Raw genomic sequence first — 21,885 nt, 5'->3', positions numbered from 1 at the left:
TCAGAGGCTATTGTGTTTACTTCGTGCCAATAAACTCTTTGATAGTGTCTTTCTTAGCAAGAAGCTCATATAGCCAGTGAGTGTCTGGACTGCAGGCCTCAAAGATTTAAAAGATTAATTGACTCAATAGCTCTCAACTTAACATAACAGCATTTCTAAATACACCAAAACAGTCAAATATTGTATATGTGTCATTGCTCTGGTGCAGTTAACTGTGGCTCTTGGTTACTAAGTTGATGCTAGTAAAGAGTAATCTAAATGTGGTTGACATATCCACATTTCTCACCGCCTATGTCCTCCACACGAGGGCCCTATCACTTCGGTTCCTAGGTAAAGGTTACCATAGCTATGCCTATCAAGTCCAGCTCTTTTAGGTGTAGTTGTATGCTACAAAGTTACTTTACTTGAATTCTGAATAGTCTCCTGTCATTTTGGATATTGTTAGAATTCTTAATCATTACGCTTGTATGCAGGATCACAATGCACATGACCCATTACTCTGATTGGGAAGAAAAGTCAAACACTTGTAATGAAAGAACAAATGGCATTTTTGCACCCTTGAAGGGCACTGTGGGGAGGGGAAGTGACTTTGTCAAATGAAAGCAAGCAATATAATTCTCTTCCACTGTGTGGTTAGTGTACAGACAATAGTCTTTTAAAGAAATAATTTCATTGTTTTGATCACACGATCCTGGATAGCAATCAGCTATTATACTATGATCAGGTGTTTTGCCTCAAAGTTAGGCATCATGAAAAGATAAATGAAATGACTATAATGGCTGAAATAAGCACCAATGAAGGTAACCTTGTCCTTGTATAGCCGTATATTCACTCCACCTCTTTCACTGTTGTTCAGTTAATGCAAAGTGTATTTTAGAAAAGGGAAAAATCTAAGCTAAATCTGTGTGCCAAGCATCATTCATTCTATGATATTATTATTATAATTATTAACATTTAGTTGTCATTGAATTTACAGTTTTTGTTAACAATATGTTGACATAATGTTGATATGTCAATATATATGTTCAAGTTTTTGTTGCACTAAAAGTGTAAAAAAAAAATGTTGTAACACACTACTGGTGAAAACTTGTTACCTGATTTTTTATGTTTTTGAAAGAAAAAAGCTTTGGTTTATGCTCAGTATACAGTAAAAACAGTGATATTATGAAATATTATTACAATATAAAATAACTGTTTTCCATTTTATATATATTTTCAAATGTATTTTAGCATGTGATGGCAAAGCTGAATTTTCAGCAGCCATTATTTCAGTCTTCAGTGTCACATGATCCTTCAGAAATCATTCTAATATGATTTGCAGCTCAAGAAATACTTTTTCTGGTTAATATTTCTGTACTTTTTGCAGGATTCTCTGATGAATAGAAGGTTTAAAAGAACAGCATTTATTTGAAATAGAAATATTTTGTAACATTTACTGTCACCTTTGATCAGTTTAATGTTAGTGTAACAATACGTAGAAGTGAAGGACGAGTGACTAATTTTTTTTATTATTTAAAATCTTTGATTGTGGTTACCTGTAAAAAAAAAAAAAAAAAAAAAAAATCTTTATCCTTTAGTGACTCCTTCTCAATTTCTATCTTCTAGCGTGCGTTTTCTGTCTCTCTCTCTCTTTGCCTTCCACTCTTTCTAGCTGCCTTTTCAGGCCTCCTTTTGCTTTCTGAGACCTTTAGTGCCTGCAGGTGTATAAATAGAGATGTTTTCAATTAAAACGTGCTTTGCCTGTAGCGTGCATCTGATCAATGAATGCCCCTGCACCTGTGGTAATAAAATACCAAAGGACGAGGGAGACTGTGCTATGAATGCTAATCAGATGTTGCCCTTTTGTTGCCCTGTTATAGGCTAGTACATAACATGCTTCATTTGACAGATAGGCATTGTGGTATCCTGCCAACAAATCACAATTGAACAAACGAAGGGATTTCGCCCTGAGAAACTCAATACTTGACGCAATGGGAAAAGCTTGAATGAAAGAGATGGTTGACTGAAAGATGGCTATTGTGGTGAAAAGGTTCCACAATAACTTATGACTGCATTGAAATAATGGACAACAGTAAACGCAAGTCTCTTTATGTGATTAAAAGTAGACAAGGGGTTGACTGAATGCCTGACTCCTTCAACACTGTCTCTCATGCTCTTTCTTTCTTTCTGCATCTGTGACTTCTTCAAGATGAATGTGAATTAAGCAGATGAGTGAAGGCATTACTTTTTTCCACTAATAAATCAGGTCCATACAGAGGGAATGGGAGCGATTGTGAGTTTGGCTCGGATCTGAGCAAATGGATCATGCAAAAAAAAAAAAAAAACACTATAGTCGCATAATCTGTTTCTCCTGTATCAGCCTCGAGGCCATGTTGAAAACCGGCTCATGCCCTCTCAGCAAGTTTACAATTCACAGTGTCCTCATAAATGCTGCACCACTAGGTCTGGATCAAAAAGCATAAGGTCACGCAGGTTCCGAGCATTCTGGTGCGAGTTTCAGAGGCGAGGGAGCCTGGTGGTTTTACGCAGGCCTGATATGAGGCCCTGGCAGGAGCCCTGAAACCTGCAGCCTGGCCCGGGCCCAGCAGTAAATGTCAGCAGATGTCCTGACCTCGCGTGCTCATGACAGGCTCTGGAGACTCGAGCTTGAACCCTCCCCCGAAACCCCCAGCACAACCACAGCCATGCTCTTTGTCCATTGTTTGGCTTCTTCGAAAAAATGCCACTCTACACAAATTCACCCCTTTCGAAATTGATGGTTGGAGCCATCGCTTACTAGCCAAGTAAAACCCTGCTGTGAACACAGACTGTACATATGCACCGCAGTGTTAATCCCTCGCTCACATAGGCTGAAATAAGACCTTCAGCCCTGTTTTTCAGGGCACGGTCAGGAGGATGTCTTGGCCTGTGCTGGTTGTCCCACAACGACCCATCATATGAGGTGCTAAATGAAGCTGATTGGACGGTAGTATACTGATTGGACACAACAGTATACAGTATATAAGACTATAACAATACCTGAGATTTATATATTGAGATTTGCATCAGTCAGCATAAGCATAGTGAACAGGAGATGGTTTACCTAGGCATCATTTATGTTGCCATGTCAACACCACTTTTTCCCATGGTACTAATGTTTTGTAATAGTATTTTTTTTTGTTGGAAAGAGAAGAATAGCTTGCGGCAGTGATATCTAATACAGAAGAATTGTCAAGCAGATCTCTATTCTATTCTCTACTCTCTATTCAAGTGCTTCAATTGCTCGATTGTATCCACAAACCACTATGTAAAGAAAATGTATGCTTTAGTTTAAAAAATGGCCATCAGTGTACTGTTGAAATTGATATTAGTTGAGACATATCATACGCTTTCCAAGAGTCTAGCATTCCTTGTAATATTACTCACATTATCACATTACATAACATTACCTTTTGTGTTCTGCAGTAGATAGAAATGCACACAGGTTTGCAACAACATGAGGGAGAGTATGATGACAGAGATTTCATTTTTGGGTGAATAGGTTTGTTTGCAACTACTTCCTTTCTGCATCTACACAGGGTACAACACTGCATTTAGTTCTGCTTTGTTTCCAGCAACCTTACTTCAGCAGTGACTTAAAACAGATGTTTATTAGGGTCTGTCTTTTCCTGGAGGACTAACTCTTTCTTAAGGTCTTTGTGGCAGTACATGAGACTTAACAACCCACCTGATGTGCACTAACAGGTGAGGCTTCTTAGGAGGTAGTTGCAGTCCCCACTGTTCCCACATTTGCTTTATAGAAATACTGTACATTTCAGACCACAGAAAACCTAAAAGTGACGTGCAAGCAATTTCATCTACGAAATGTTCGCTGAGGGTGAATATGACCTGTCTGTGTGCCAGCAATCTGTCATAGCTGATCATCCATCTACCTCAACAGGAGAGCAATAAATAACTGTTAATGGCACAATATATCTACATTCATAATTATAGAGGGAAATAGAAGGTTTCTTGGCATGGATAGGTTTTTATTCCCACCATCCATTTCCAAAATCTAAGCTTAGTTTAGTTGATTTTAACTTATGCTAACTGAATTTTGGGTTATATTCAAATCAACTGAGCAAATATCCTCACTCACCAGAATAAAAAGCCAGCTTCCTTGCTCAGCATGTTAGCATTGAAAAGAAATGGGATTTGTCAGGAATAACAAGATCTTATTTCAGTTTCCTTTAAAGAGCTTTACGATGGATTTATGCAATCTGGAATTAATGTTCTATTTCACTGACTTTCACTTTACTTTTTCACATCCTTATTACTTGTCATGAAGCAGGCAAACTTTTGGATGTGCTACGGATGTTGTTTTGAGTGAAAGAAGGTTTTTCAAAAATTAGTTGGGCACATGTGGAGTCATTTTAATAGTGTGGATCTTGTTACGAAGCTGGTGTTGAATTGTGCTCTAAATGATTGAGACCAGGGAAGACAATTGTACAGAATCTACAATGCTGAAGTGGATTAGCACTAAAAAACTAAAGACAAAGAACACAGTCACAGTCATTCTATTCCCAAAGGACTTCCTTTCATTTCAAGCGTCTAGGTGGTATATTGTTTTTTTTTTGTTTGTTTGTTTTTTAATTTCACAATATAGCCTGCCACAGAGGTGCCCAAACTTTTTACTACAAAGGGATAAAAACAAAGGGGATACAAAGGGATAAAAATGAAAATCGATTCCAATTCTGGAATCAGACACTTAGGGTCAGGAATTAGATACTTGCTATCATTAAAATTTCAATTCCTCTTCTCAAGTCCTATGTGCGCATTTTAATATGTTTTTCCTTTCAAAAGATGCCAAAGAAAACTCAATTCCTTACTTGCACACTGTTTTCTGTTCTGCGTGCACATCCAAAGTGTGTGCACAGAAAGACGCCTCTCATATAATACTAATACTGAATTGTGCTCTCTTTTGCACCTTCTTGCACTTGAACAGACAAATTCACATAAAATTATATCAGAATATCCTTGTAAACACTTAAGTGAACACATACAGTTGAGAAAGAAAACGAGTTTTGGGGGTTAATAGGCCTTCTGAAGCGAAGCGATGCGTTTGTGTAAAAAAAAAAAAATGCCTATCCATATTTAACAAGTTATAGCTTCCGCCAGACCACCTTCCGTATTCAACTTACAAAGAAAGTGTAGGGACTCTCGCAGTTCAAATGACGTTACGTTACGTCCTATGACTTCCCTATTCAACTTACGGAAAAAGCTTAACTGACACGATGCCAGTTTACACTTTCTTCCCATGTTGAATACAGAAGGCATTCTGCGGAAGCTTGATATTTCACTTCATAACTTGCAAAATATGGATTTTTTTTTTTTACACAAATGCATCGCTTCGCTTCAGAAGGCCTTTATTAATCCCCCGGAGCCGTGTGAAGTACGTTTATGATGGATGGATGTGGATGGAAGCACTTTCTTCAGCTCATACTTGTTGGTATCACTCATTATAAAGCTTGGATGCGTTAGGATATTTAATATTAATATATCTCTGATTGTGTTCATCAGAAAGAAGCAAGTCATATATACCTAGGATGGCTTAAGGGTGAGTAAAGCTTGAGGTAATTTTGAAAGTGAACTAATCCTTTAATTTGTAAAATGTACCAATTAAAATGACTTTGTGAAACAGACAGTCCTTAACTAAATGTTGCTATATTAGCCTAATAATATTATTGCTAGAAATATGCACTTTGACTAAGGGGGCAGGATAGTCCAGGTGAGAGGGCAATGCCCCCCCAGGCCCTCCCGACACCCAAACCACCCCCCACCCCCATTGGCGCTGGCCATGAATCACAGAACAAAACAAAAAGAGAAAATCATATTTTCAGCTCTTGACTGAATATCTAAATGAGAATCGATAAGAATCAGAATCGATAAGCGAAATCAGAATCACATAAATTCAAACGATACCTAGTCCTAGTCATCACAGGCCAACGTTGGCCCGCTGGCCCTGGTTTGGGCATCTCTAGCTTACCAAATTCATGAAAGAAAAAAATTAAACATAGATAATCCTAGTTTACTTTTAATTTTTTAATCCCTTACTAATTCAATACTAAAAAATGACAAATTCAGAAAAGTAATGTTTTATGGCTTTCACTGTCCTTTACCGGGCCAAACACTCTTTTCAACTTGACATAATATCCAAATCTAAATGTTCGCTTTCAGTCTCTTCTCACCTATGTATGATATTTAATATACATAAGCAGCAGTATATTCTGAGTGGGCGGGCAACATTGTAAAAATAGAAACCAAGCTGTTTAATTGTTGCAGTGGCGGTTTAGCCAAAAACTTTGATTTAACATGGATGAGATACCTTTCCTGGCTTGTTGCTTTATCACACAGCATCTTGTTATATGGTACAATGTTACTCTGACTGAATTTTTTGAATTAATGCAGATGTGATTGCCAAATGACCAGGCCCCGGTTTGGTCATGCAATCACTAATGTTTATATTCTTGTGATTATTCTCACCACCACATGTTACGACTGTGTGGTCAAACTCTAAATAGAGACACATGAATTGCATGATTTAGTCTTCTTTGTATCTGATTAATATTAATATCAGTAGTGAATTATACGATTTGTCAAAGTTACTTTCACACCAGATATTTCCGGATAATCAACAACAGTGGAATATCAAATAAAACTGGGCTCAGTTTTGTTCTTAATGAAACCATTGTTTTGTTATGTTCTACTTTTAGCCATTTCCTCTCTGTATGCTGTTTGTCATGCAAGCATTTTTAGTCGAGAGGTCCTGTTTGCTCAGGCTCTGTTCTTCTTTGAAAAACGCTTTTATTATGAGCTGTTACAGTGGTTAGTGACTTTGTGGAGGTATGTATGAGTTCACCTTTTCCCCCTACGTCCTTTACCTTGGGCTCTAAGGCCTGTGATGTTTCATGTCTCGTGATGTGGCTTGCAGTATCCTAGTGCAGAGGTGGAAGTGTTTTTCACATTATATAGCCTTTTGCCATAAAGATACTAGACAATCATCTGCTTTGTAGTTTGGCCTCCTCACAAATGCCGGATGTATATGATGGATTCTGCAGTGACCTGGAGGTATTATGTTAAATGCATGTTAATAGCTTTGTCAGCGCAGAGACATTGAACAGGACCAACTTTTAATGTGTAGATAATTTTCCAAAAGACTCCCATATTAGTGGCGGAACAAGATGGGAACAGATGAGAAATGACTGTTCTGCATTATACTGAAAACAAAATGAAGGTACATTCCAAAGTGTTTGTGAAAATAACGCCAAATCTCAATTGCAGTGTTTGATACTTGTCTGTTTTTGGCAACTGCAAAACTATAAGAATTAAGATTTGTAACTGCAGTACAAAGACTGTGGACGATTACACAATGCATCAAAAGACATAAGGAAGACAGCTTAATTCCACTGGTCAGAACATTTTGTAATGTACAGTCCTTATGTTTTCTTAGTCTGTCTGTGGTTAATAGCCACTTCAGCTTGCTGTATGATTAGAAGGTCTTGCAGACTGATGAGGTTAGAACCACAAGCCTAACATGTGCAAAGCAGATTAATCTAATGGACCACAGTGCTTGTGATGGAGGAATCCTGCTCAATGTCAGAATGAGATTAAACAACTCATTCCATGCAGCATGAATGTATTTAAATGTCACTGAAACACCTTCTCCTACATTTTGTACATAATTTTTTGGCATTTAAAGGTTTTAACAGAAATGGCTATACTTGATTAAACCAGTTCAGCTTGGGTCAAAGATTAGTTCATAAATTTCATATGATGAGTTTATGTCTAATCAATTTAAAGCAGAGTATAAATCAATTTATTGCTCGATGTGTATACTGTCTTGACAGAACAGGTTAAAATGTAACATTCTGACAGAACCCCAATCATATTAAATATATCCTGAGTGTAATTTAATGACGCAGCATGTTTCATTTACAGGCCTTCCTCTACCACAAACGTCAATGGTTAACAATGAGAAAGCCTCTGTAAAATAGAGAGTATAGTATGTGTAACTGATACATTTGACTCAATATAATCAGAGGTGACAGAGAATTTCTTTAAAAAAGGAGTTAAGTAAATTGTCATGCTGGGTGGAATTTCCCTTGACGTTCAACAGCCCAAAATAATATTTTCCATAAGATTCTTTTTCTCCAAGTGCCCGCAGGAAAAATATTTCACGAACTGTACCTGCTGATTTTTAGAAATCACTGTACTATTGAAAGCTGCCATCTGCCAGGCCAGTAAGAATATAATGTTTCTTTTTTCTTCTTTTTCAAGAAAGATTTTAAGCAACCAAAGGACTAAATTCTCAACACAACATCTGTTGTTCTTAGAGATTTTTTAATTTTCGTCAAGGATCCTTTTTAAGGAGAATTCGGCCAGTTGCTGAGTTTGTAAAATGTGAGTTAGGCCAAGAAGGTTTTAATGAAATTCCATCAATTATGGTCAAAATTATTTTACAAAACATCAGCCATTTGATAATTAGAAGTTGGTATAGTTCAGATTTATTTGGCATAGAATGGCCAGAGGCTAAAGCTCATAGCAGTGTTTGGTATTGAATTTCTTTTATTATATTCCAAATGTTAAAGCCTGCCTCTCCTTTCAGCTGTACAAACAGATAGTAAAATTGAGCTCAAGAGCAGCTAGAAGATAAATCATTATTCGTAGTGTTGGTCAGTGCATAGCAGAGAGTGCACCACTGGGAACACGTTGTGTCCTGTGGTTGATAAAAAGCTTATTATTTTGCTGGCCGTCCATAGTCCCAGAGGTCTTTAGTGTATGAGTATGGTAAGCACATTCTTTTTTTATAGATTAGACACTGAATTTTAGAAAATTTATGCAGTAAGCTGAAGGGCAGGCAAATATCTTGCTGCCATATTCAACAATTTAGTTGCTAATTTCTCATACTTGACTTGCATTGTTGTTGAGTAGTGGAACATGAGCTTTAAGCCATGTTTCTGTTTCATAGGAAAGGATTTGAAAGGGGGAAATATTGTTTTTTTTCTCCCAATTTGCTTGGATAGGAACACTTATTAGGAACTTGGGTCTACTCATGCCAGTGGTCATCTGTCCAAAGCAAGCAGCTCCCTCTGAATATTGTTTACCTTGTGCTTTCATGCAAGAGCGAGAGCGAAAGAGAGAACGATATGACCAAGAATGAACTGCACATCAGTGGCCATATTTGAATCAATCTCTCCAAGACACAAAGTACATTTTTTTGTGACTTTTACAGTGCTTGCTGTTGTTAATTTTATTTTCTTGCAGATATTTTTTGCAACCTTGCAACACTCTACCGCCCCATGTTTTTTCAAGATTAAACATTTTCAGCTTTTATGGCAAATTAAAGGGTTAGTTCACCCAAAAATGAAATTAATGTCATTTATTACTCACCCTCATGCCGTTCCACACCCGTAAGACCTTTGTTCATCTTCGGAACGCAAATTAAGATATTTTTGTTGAAATTCGATGGTTCAGTGAGGCCTACATAGCCAGCAATGTGACTTCCTCTCTCAAGATCCATTAATGTACTAAAAACATATTTAAATCAGTTCATGTGAGTACAGTGGTTCAATATTAATATTATAAAGCGACGAGAATATTTTTGGCGTGCCAAAAAAAACAAAATAATGACTTATATAGTGATGGCGGATTTCAAAACACTGCTTCATTAAGCTTCGGAGCGTTATGAATCTTTTGTGTCGAATCATGATTCGGATCGTGTGTCAAACCGCCAGACTGCTGAAATCACGTGACTTTGGTGCTCCGAACCACTGATTCAACACAAAAGATTCATAACGCTCCGAAGCTTTTTTGGGTGAACTAACCCTTTAAAAATACATTAGGCAATATATATTAAAATAAAATTAACAACAGCAAACACATAATTTGCCCATATATATATATATATATATATACATACACATCAGTGCTTCCCACAGGTTTGAAATATACTTGCGGTGGTAGCCGGGTGAAAAGTCCTCCTATACCCACGGCACAAAAATGGTCTACTACATGTGACAAACAACAAATAATGTGTGATTTTTAACAGTATTTTTATTTATTGAAATTAATTTTAATTACATAGCATACTATTACATTTAATTACATACTAATATTATGCATTATTATGCATTGTAAATTATGCAAAATTACAGCATTTAAATGATTATCCTTTTCCTATGTTCTCCTTGCTAGGTCATATAGTGTCTCTCTCAGTGAATGGGACATAGATTTTACAAGTAAAATTTATATAATGAATAATATACAGGTCAAATAATGTTCTTAGTCTTTTCTTCCTGTGGTGGAGACTACAGTAATTTACTATGAATTAAATGGAAATCAAATTAAATACAATTTATTGTGTGACCAAAATACCAATAATGCCCAGAAGAAGAAGAAAAAAAAAAACTTAGCGTGTGACTTTTAATTATAAACAAGCCCGAAATACACCAGGACTCTTATTTTGAAATGTCTACACAATTGCGGGCTGATCCTTCCGATTCTTACAACCGTCTAAAACATATTATATAAAGGCCTTAAAGTAGACATTGTCATAATTCATCAACTTGAGCTCATTAGCAATCGTTTGGCATACATCTGCGCTTTTTGTTGATTGAGAATCGCTTTGAAGCAGTCTGAAGCGTTTTTGCGCGAGCCTGTAGAAGTGTAGAACGTGCAACAGCGCCGCCTTCGCCTCGTGACTTTGCAACATGCAGCGCTCTTTGTGAAATATCCACCGTGTCTCTGCAGCGCACGTGGCAATTAGCGGGAGTAAACAGTTCTCGCGCACAGAACGAGCAGGTATGAAACGCGTAGGGTCAGGGGAGATTTTCCACTAGTTAATCGATCGTGGATGGTTTCATTATCTTGGGCGGATACAAAAGTATAAGAGGATAAAAATAATAAAAGCATAAATGTGTCTCCAAATATCTCAAATATCAAAAGTCTATGTGTTGGAAGCACTGTACATAAATGAATCTCTAACAATAGCTAAACATTGTGTCTTTGTAGCTTAAATTAGGTTACAGTGAGAAATTGTTTGATTATTATAAATACACCAAGCTTACTTCTCTCTGGTTCCTCAAGGTATATTTTCTAAATGCTGAAAAAATATGAAGAACCAATTTTTCCTCAATTATAGATCTTTGGGTCATTAAAGCACATTAATTCAGTGCTGGGACCAAGACAAACACTGCAACACGTAAGAAGATGAATGATAAACACTATCCAAATGATTCAAAAACACCCAAGTTTCACGTCTTGCTGCACCTGATCACTAGCTACAGCAATTGCTGTGTGAAGGCAGAGGCCACATTAATTCTCTCAAATGAGGCCTAATAAAGAGTCATGTCAGACTGATGGGGAATGTTCCATTTGGCATCGTTTGTAGGGGTAGTTCTCACTCTCCAAGCGTGACTTTTGCTGTTTCCCTAGCTACTGGATTGGGGTAACCCCTTTTTCTTGCCTCCTTAACACCTGTGTTTACATTGGGGCCTCGGCCCCCATGACCTAGCAGCAGTCCCTCACTCACACCAAAGATGAGGTGCTCTCCCAGCTCTCAAATATATGCTGCTCCTGCACTTTCACCACTGTGCAATTCCTCTAAGAGTTTCATTGTGGGCATCGGCAGTAGAGAGGTATAGGTTACATTCCTCCTTCATATTGGAGTTTATTTGAACACTAAGGGGGTGAAAACAAAGACAAGCTGCACCATATTATTGCAATGTGAGTGTGGGAAAGGCTTCTTTATACTTCTCTTTGTCTTTATGTGTGACCAGCACCACAGGCTGCTAACACATAAATCATCTCTGCAAATTGCATATTGCTGGAGAAGTATCTGTCTTCATGGTGGTAATTAAAACAGAAAGCATAAATTTTGCACATTGTCTTATTGAATGTATGAGTGGCTTTCATTTCAGTTCATTACATTTCTGTTCAAGATACTTCACTTCAGGTTGTTTTCTGCATTTTTGGTTCTCCCTTCAGTTTTGTTTCTAGAGTCGATATTTTATTTTTAGTTAATCTTGTGTACATTGTTAAAAAAGTAATCATTTAATTTCATGAATCAAATTGTAATACATAAATAGCTACATTATATCCGCCACTCTGTTATCAAAGTTATATAGATGACCACTAGTGAGATGTAAAAGGGGTCTTGTTATGACAGAATCTTATTGGAGGAAGGTGCTAAGGATTTGATTTCAGTCTTCATTACCTTAATCCCAGTCTCATAGGTGGGATGGTGATGTGCCCTGTTCCTTAAAGGGTTAGTTAACCCAAAAATGAAAATTCTGTCATTAATTACTCACCCTCATGTCGTTTCACAGCCGTAAGACCTTCGTTCATCTTCGGAACACAAATTAAGATATTTTTCATAAAATCCAATGGCTCACTTTCAATGCCCAGAAAGCTACTAAAGACGTATTTAAAACGGTTCATGTGACTACAGTGGTTCAACCTTAATGTTTTGAAGTGACGAGAATACTTTTTGTGCACCAAAACACAAAATAACGACTTTATTCAACAATATCTAGTGATGGGCAATTTCAAAGCACTGCTTCATGAAGCTTCTAAGCATTACAAATCTTTTGTTTCGAATCAGTGGTTCGGAGAAATCTTATCACGTAACGAAGCCTTGTTTACTGAAATCACATGACTTGGCAGTTCGATACGCGCTCCGAAACAATCACTAGATATTGTTGAATAAAGTCGTTATTTTGTTTTTTGGCGCACAAAAAGTATTCTCGTCGCTTCATAACATTAAGGTTGAACCACTGTAGTCACATGAACTGTTTTAAATATGTCTTTAGTAACTTTCTGGGCATTGAAAGTGTTAATTGTCTTGCTGGCAATGCAGGCCTCACTGAGCCATCGGATTTTATCAAAAATATCTTTATCTGTGTTCCGTTTCCGTGTTCCGTTTGTGTTGAGTTTTCATTTTGGGGTGAACTAACCCTTTAATAAATCTATCAGGCTTGATGAGGTAAAAATTCTGGAAACTTTCACCATCCTATATGTGCTGTTTGTGTGTGTTCTTGTACCTCCTCAAACATCACTGAACACATAAGAACTCGGCCAAAAATCTGTGCAAAGCTTACAATGTCAACAATACAGCATCTTTAATGGTCAAGGCAGAGAAATATTTTTATAAAACAAAATATTCTTAGAGGAACTGACTTTGTAGTCAGATCATTCACATTACCCATACGCAAATGTATATGTGTACATATATGAAATATCAATAAATGGAATATATGCTCATATAAAGTAAAAACATATATGTACATATACATTACATTTCTATATGGGTAGAGCCATGATTTTCCTGGAACTCAAATCTTGTCAAAGTACAGTATCTGTCCTGAACATTTACATGTACAGCATTGTGTTCATAGCCTTTAGAAACCTAAACTAAAAAGTTGCATTGTATGAAAGAAGTGAAACTTATACATTTCTATTCTATGTGTGAAAGCATGTTTCATGTTTTTTTTTTTTTTTCGAAAATGGTTTTGAGACTCAAAACATCTGGAATACCGTACGTTTGAGCTAAGGACTTTTGACGGGGCTAATAAATTTCATGACGGGGGTTGGATACCGGTATTAAACTGTAACGTACACTTTTGGAGTCAGCTAACACTAGGAACCTTTCAATTTACATTTATGAACTACATTTCTCTATTCAGCAAATTTGTGATTTAAAACTTACGAAGACTTACAGATTCTCTTGTCATGTAATTATTTTTGGACTATTTCACAGTGATGATAAAGTGGTTATGTGTGCTTTTCTTTTCCTTAACTTGCCTTGTTATTGACACAGTTACACTAAGGGGCTATATATCAAGAATAAAGACCATCTGTACTCCATTTTGGGAAAGAATCTCTCTTATTATCCTACACTGTGATTAATTACTTCTGTGGGTGCATGGCTCGTCCAAATGATTCCTCTCTTTTGTGGTCACGAATTCAAGTTGACCAACTCACATGTATTCATTAACACACAAAACCTTATGAATGCTTTATGGTCAAAAAGAACATCAAAAATACTCAATTTTCATTTAAGTGTAAACAGCTGATTATGATATACATAACTTGTTTTGATGCTTCAGAAATTTTCAGAAGAGCAAACGCAGCACAATGAAATTACCTTTCTCACTCCTATGCGCAAACACACAGTTGACACACATTGTGCCCTCTGTCTTTGACTTGATGTCGACCAGCTGACTGTCATGCCTTATGTCCGAAACACCCTTAAATTGAATGTAAATAACCAAACCCTCTGTGTGCATCAACACCATATTTCAAGGGCACTTAGGCTTGTTCTCTAAGGGCCATTTATCATAGTCCAATAAAAATGGGGGCTTGGTTTCTTTGCAACTGTGTGTCTAGGCTGCTGAAGCCAAAAGAAACCTTTCTCCCCCAAAACCTAAGTTCTGGCAGTCCGTCTATGCTCAATATAAAGACGCATGTTATCTTGTATTTTGACTATGCAGTAATACTTCACATTATTTTTTTAACTTTGCACATAAATCTGTCCTGACAACCTTGCACAGATTGAGTTGGAAACACAATTAGATGCAGAGACACAAGCTCTGCCTCTGTCCTCACCACACATGCCACTGCCAGAAATTTGTGAATATTAAAAGTATGCAGGATGTAAGGAACACAGTGTGGTAAATTTAGTTGGACATAATTTATGTTTTCTCAGAAACTTTTTTTATGTGTGGCATCTGGCAAATGAATAAATGTGTACTTTCCAATTAGCTATGTAAAAATGTTATTGAGACACATCTGTTTGACACTCACATTGAATCCAAATATTACACAGCTGTGAGTATCTTTTCATCATAAGTACTAAACCAACGGAAACCTCTAGTGTTTCTAAAGTAAATTCTAGAGTAGTTTGCTTGCATTTAGGAAATATAGACTTACTGTTTAATAGCCCATGCATCAGCAGCAGTGATACGGTTGTCATTGTTTATATATATATATATATATATATATATATAATCATGTCATGTGCTGTATCGTGAATAAGTCACGTCTGAAGGGGCATTGTGCCTGCAAACCCTTCAGCCGTGATTTATTCATGATACAGCACTAGCCTCGAGTACCTTATTGCTTTTATAAAACGGTTACCACACAATACAAATATTAAAGCCTAAAATATGTATCAATGCACCTTTCATGAAGTAAACTTTTACTAAAAGCCTTCCTTCCGCCAGAAAAAAATAGTCCCTGACCGTGAACAGCAACAGAAGTTACATTATTACGCCATTAGATGGCGGCAAAGACTGTCTTTATGAGTGTGTCAGTTAGAGGTAGACTGATAGGGGTTTTTCTCTGGCTGATGCCGATGCTGATATTTAGAAATCATGGCAGCCAATGGCTGATATATGATGCCGTTTTTTTTTGGCCGATTTTGTTTGTTGACAGACACTTCTATACTGTCAAATGGCCAATAATATAAGTGATAACAAAAATAAAAGAGTTCACCTATATTACACAGCCTGCTGCTCATCACTGCATTAGGGTGCACTGACTGGCCACGAGCGATGACGTTGTGGAGGACATGTCAAACCCACAGACACATTTAATGAGGAAAGTTAACATCCACGTTTAACCAGAAGTTTCGTCTGAATTTCATGTGTTTCTACTTTCACATGCAAATGACTTGTTGCACTTATGATAAGCATGGCCAGCATCAATTCTAGTAGGCTACAACGTAATTAAACTTTCGAAATGGTCTGTTTTCCCCTGCTATCGTTAGCTGAAGCTGTGTGTGAATGAGGTGCGGCTGCAGAGTTACTCCGTCTCACACGCAGCCTCAGAGGGAGAGAACTTCTCCAGTAACATATAGAAACAGAATTGATAACGTCAGAGCTTATCTATACAATGCAGACTAGTAAAATAATTTAGCCGCTGGGCTCATTACCAGGTTTTGGTACCCGTGCCTACCTGTAGCCTAAACTACAGCTGGTTGAAGGCTCGCACACCCCGTCCACGTGCAGGACGATCCGCGTGTACAACAGGGCATGTGTGAGTGACTTGAGCACTTGAAAACAGCAGTCCACTAGATAGTGCGCACACGCCGAATGCGTTTTTCCGCGCCCACGGCCAAAGGTGTATACTTTGAAAGGCTTGCACGCTCAACTGTGCGTAAGATGCAGCGGAATGCGGAAAATGAAGTATAACCTGGCCTTTATGCGGTGGAATGGCAATCGCGCCTGCCTATTAATCTGCCTAATTTGCAGCACAATCGGCTAATGCCGATTAATAAAAAAATGCCAAAAATCGTCCGATATATCGGCCAGCCGATCAATTGGTCGACCTCTAGTGTCAGTCAGTAGCGAAGACTTTTACATTGAAAAGACTGAATTGTTGTGAACACGGAACAAGACGCAACTGAAATGCTTTGACTAGCGCTGTCAGTCATGGGAAAACCCCTTAACTGTTAAAAGGACAAGATCAGTTTTAGTTTTAATAGTTTTACTTCAACTTCAACTTTTTTGCCAAGATATTCTAATTTTATTTTATTTTCAGTTTGTTTTTCATCTAGTATATTGCTATTTTATTTCAGCTTTATTTCAGTTACCGAACTATTTTAATAGTTTTAGTTTCTGTTAAGAACAGTTTACAATAAGTTTAAATTAGTTAATTAACATTAGTTAATGTGCAATGAACTTTTTAAAAATGTACATTTATAAATATGAAAAATGAATTAATGTTTATAAACAATAAATAATTATTCACACAGCTTGAAATGTTAAAAGTGTATATGTAGAAATTAAAATGAACCTAAAAGAATGCTTTGAGAGTATCATAGTTAGTTTATGATACCTAATGCATAAACTAATGTCAGCAAGTTGAACCTTATTGTACACATTGTATGTTTATACAGTATGTGTGTGAATACATGAAGTAATAATAGAACAAGATAGACTTTAGATGATGGATATGTCTTTTTAGGCCTGTAAAATTTAACTATCCATTTTACAGTCATCTGCTAAACGATGCAGGACTAATCTGAAATACTTGTGCTAGAACATTAGTCTACAGTGAACAATGAGATCAGTTTGGCTTGAGTTACACCCTGAAGTGTTCCAAATTTCTTCCCATTACTTCTTACATAATAAGAACACACACAGTTACTCTCATATTGCTGTCTATCACTGATGGAGCTTTCTGTTTGCATTATTATTATACTTGCTCATGGTACTACTATTCCAACCATTGTCTTCCTAATTCAACACAGCCCTGATTGTTGATGCACAGTGACATGTTAGAATATACTTGGTAGGTAACGTCATCCATATGTGTTGAGGAATGGGTGCATGAAATCTTGGAAGACCCTGTGGTTTGCATTCTTTAAATAGATAGCCAATGAAGTTATTCCTGAGATGTACTCAAACATGCTGGCCATATTTTTTTAACACTTCTGCTTGTTGATAACAGATATTATTTTAACAAGAACTCTCTTGGGTGGTCACGTAGCTGATCAAGTAATGTCTCAAGCATTTCGGTACATTTCATGTTGCACCCTAAATAAGAAGTGAGAATTTTGTGAAGTTGTGTAAAAAGAACGACCAGGTATATATGGCGTATATAAAGGAAAGTATATTGGAGAAGTTTTGCATGGTGGTTGACATGAGCCCCAGATCATTTCTGACAGCATTATGGCCCCTGTCCCACATACACCGAGGAACTGTAACAAAGGCCTCTCATGGTAGTATTACAGTGCCTGGCATCTGGCTGCACGTTTATGAACTACAGGCAGCCGAGTAGTTGACCAAAATAAATGTCATGTGTGTGTTCCATTTACTTAGAGCTTTTCCCCCCAGTTTCTTTTCATCATCCAGAATAAACAGAGCAGGGCCCCAAGTGCATCATGGTCTGTTAAATCCTTTCTAAGCAGCAAGCCTGTTTGTAAAAGACCCCCCCCACCTGCCACCCTGTAACCTGAGTATGGCAACAGAGCGTGTCTGAAAGTAGGAGGGGTGCGGGGTCTCATTAGGAATATTATGTCTTCAGGCCAATACAGGTGCATAACTTTTTGATTTCACAGCCATTTGACAGATAACAAATAGGCATCATTACAGGTCACCTGTTCATTACAGGTCAAGTGTACTTTTATAAACTAAAAAGTCAGCTAAAATTATATAGTAAACTAACGGCATACCTAAAGTTCACTTGTAGTAACCATATTAAAGAAAAACTTATATGTAAACTAGTACTCAAAATTTGCTACTGTTACACTACACTTAACAGAATATTTTTATAAACTAAAAGTCAGCCGATTTAGTCTCAAGAAGCATTAAAATAGTATGCATACAGATAGACTAGTACAATGATATTAGTATACTGTACTTACTACATAAAATTTACTTGGAAAATAATCTTGAACTTTACTTAAGTTCGCTTAAAATGAACATGAAGCACATATTCTTTTTTGTAAGGGTAAGTCATTAAGTCAATCATTTATCAGACTGAAATGTACATTGCTCGTTGTGACTTGCTTTTCAACAAGTAGATGGTGTTTGTTCACACACATGATGACCAAAACGTGTGATGTGGTCACATTACTTGAGAACTTTCTAAGATTTTTCTAGCTAACCAATCAGCATGCTATAGCTTAGCATAGAACTAGCCGAACAGCCTGCAAGATTAGCCTATACCTTTCACAAAGGCTCAATTATATGTTAAAAATGTTTTTGTTTTATCAGGCATTGCAAACAACTACCCCTTGGGGTCCTGAGTGGACTCAATGGGTGGAGAAAAACAATGACACAGAACTTCATTAGTTCTCATGCATGTACGTTAACATGAGATTTCAGAGGTATTTAGTAAAAGTTGTATGAACTATTTTAAGGTATTGTTTTGATCTGTTTGATTGTTTTGACACTTTTATTTTAAGAACTGCCCGAACATTTAGCCTGACATCCTTTTGTGTTCCACATATAAAAAGGTAGCCTAACACTTTAGAATACAGTACCTCCCAGAGGCTTACTAAGAACTATACAGGTTCATAATTAATGTGAATCATACATCATCTATAATTAATTTTAGAGTGAAGATCATGGTAACCCACTAGTGATGACTCAAATATTTCCAAATCTTTCAGAAGGAATGATAAGCACGATAACTCTCTAGTAATGACTGAAGAGGTTTTTGTAAGGTTTTGGATAGTAATTGCTTCTGATGGATTTGGTAACACTTGTGTCATTACTAGTGGGTTACCACGATCTTCACTTTAAAATACTGATCCAAATAATTAGTAATTCCTTTAGAAGGATGTAGTAACACTTGAGCCATTACTATCCAAAACCTTACAAAATCCTCAAAACCTCTTCAGTCATTACTAGAGAGTTATCGTGCTTATCATTCCTTCTGAAAGATTTGGAAATACTTGAGTCATCACTAGTGAGTTACCATGATCTTCACTTTAAAATTAATTATAGATGATGTATGATTCACATTAATTATGAACCTGTTCTTAGTAAGCCTCTGGGAGGTACCGTCAGTCATTACTAGGGAGTTATCATGCTTTTCACTTTAGAATGCTGCTCCAAATAATTGGTAATTCCTTCTGAAGGATTTGGTAATACTTGGGTCACTAGTAGTAGATTATCATGATTTTTACTTTAGAGTTAATTATACATTGTGCATTACTCTTATTAATTACCTCATTCAACAGAGTGCTATTACTTACTAATAATTAATTAATCAGAGTTTCTTGTTAGTTAATAGTAGTTACTAGAATGTTAATATTGTGTTACTCATTTGTTCCTGTGTAGTTATTCATTAATGAGGGAACAGTATTCTAAAATGTTACCTATAAAAATAATGAGTGTGAACTATTCCTTTAACATTGACTTTTTGATTGGTTAAATGAGGCAGAATGTTATGTTTTTCTGTGATATTAGGAGAGGGTAATCTCTGCTGCCCTTTTTACCTGCAGTTGCTCTGTGCAAAGCTGAGCAAAAAAAGTTCTCAAATACTTGTTTACTGGCAGGTCGATGATTCTGCGGGTATACTGCAGACATTATGAAAGTTGAGCAAATTTGGGGTGAATGACAAGGCGCTATTGCTGGTACTGCACTGTGAAACGTCTGAGAGATGAATGCCAATGAGTGTTATGTCAGGTGTACAGGCTTGAGTTTGCCAAATCTTTGCTTTCATGGAAATGGGCCAAATAGCACAGAGAGAAAAAAAAACCTTCCTGAAATGACTGAGATAATAATTCAAGGGAGGATTTATTTAATAGCAATTCCCAATGTGATTAATTACCCACAGGTTTAGGGTGGAGGCAGTATGATTTATTTTTATGAAGATATAATTTTGTCGGAAATCACTCCTTGAGATTATTTACATTTTTCAGGCAACATATTTCATATTTTCAATGGAACCAGCTATTCTGGATATTTTTATAATATGTATCATTGTTATAATAACTATAGGTGGGTTTGGTGTATTTTACAGTTTAGTTGTAATTTTAGTCAGAGGATGATTTGTTTCTCCCAAATCTTTTGTATGTTGTACTATTATTAATATTTCTTAAAGAAAAATATTGTTGTGATATATTATATCTAATTTTTAAAAGGTGATTTGACTCTGTGAGGTAAACATAAAAGGAAATACATCCAAATTTACAAGTATTGTCATATTGTAGTACTTCGATATATACAGCAGTTTTCTTTAAAAAAAAAAAAAAAAAAAAAAAAATAGTGACTAGCAAAGCTTACTGCTATGATGCATCAGTATCAAAAAGAGTAAGCATCAATGTTTGCCTGTGAGAACAAATTAAACCGACAACATTTAAGCTTGAAAGAGATTTTTAAGAGACATTTCAAACTGTTTAAATGTTGTCTTTTCCAGGAAGCTGGCAAGTACAGGAAAGAAACTCAAAGATAACTTCCTGAGAGCCCTGGCGGAGCGGGAGGAGGCTAACCGCAGTGGGGAAACGACTGTGAGTACATTATTACAGCACTCCATTTGCTACGTAATGGGATTCCCCTAGAATATTTCTGCAATTCTATTAGGACGAGAACACAATCCACACTGTGTCAAATTCAGGAGGGTAACCCCCCTTCTCTCTCACACCTTGCCATATTGCCACCTGCAGCCTTCTTTCTCAGAGAGGACAGACCATGCACAGACACCCCCCACACACACACACATATTTGGGATGTCGTATTTCACCAATTTCAGTTGTTCTAGTTTTCCAAGACTGTTTAAATTAACAAATAAAACATTTGTGGGAATAGGCAGAGGGAATGTTTTTATCTACTTATTAGGAAGAAACAATGAGTAGGTATAAACCATTCCCTGTGTGTTCAGTTACCTAATAATTACCAGAATACAGTAAATAACCTATTCTAGCAGTTTAATTTAGCCAATAGCATTTCCTATTGACTGCTTTTTTTCTGCTGGTTGCTGCTGTCATCTCTTGTGATTTCATATATCCAATCTTTTCACCACTTACAATGCTGTAGACTGCAGAGCTCCCGTTTATCGTTTCGCTACATTCATTACTCTTTGTGTAGTAATGAATGGAATTTAGAAAATTTGGGGAGATAAACTTTTGAAAATGCTGGTGAATGTTTTGAATTTAGTTCAGCTCCTTTGTACTTGACAGCAGTTCCTGTGCATTTAGTTTCTGATCAATAGATGTATGTTCGGTTATGTGGAATTGGGTTAAAATGATCTGGGTTTTGATCTGGAAAGAGCTGGTTTTCAGATTTTCCTTAATATCAGGAAACCTTTCAAAATCTGAGAACTTTCTAGCATATGCTGCATCCCAATTCGCATACTATCCATTCTAAATAGTATTCAAAATTAGAATTAGTGTGTCCCAAATCATAGTATCTTGAA

General features: G+C 36.7%; 1 protein-coding gene across 1 annotated transcript in view; it reads left to right on the top strand.

Moving 5' to 3' along the window:
* The window catches only part of cfap299 (cilia and flagella associated protein 299), a 59,524-nt gene that overhangs the window by 3,604 nt on the left and 34,035 nt on the right, over positions 1–21,885 (top strand). The window contains exon 3 of the mRNA XM_051894992.1: positions 20,890–20,980. Within this exon, the coding sequence (XP_051750952.1) occupies positions 20,890–20,980 (91 nt within the window). The remainder of the gene's footprint in view (positions 1–20,889; positions 20,981–21,885) is intronic.

Source organism: Ctenopharyngodon idella, chromosome 5 (genome assembly GCF_019924925.1).
Source record: "Ctenopharyngodon idella isolate HZGC_01 chromosome 5, HZGC01, whole genome shotgun sequence".
Lineage (NCBI taxonomy): Eukaryota > Metazoa > Chordata > Actinopteri > Cypriniformes > Xenocyprididae > Ctenopharyngodon > Ctenopharyngodon idella.
Note: the sequence above shows the minus strand (reverse complement) of the source record. Positions and strands in the feature narration are given on the sequence as shown.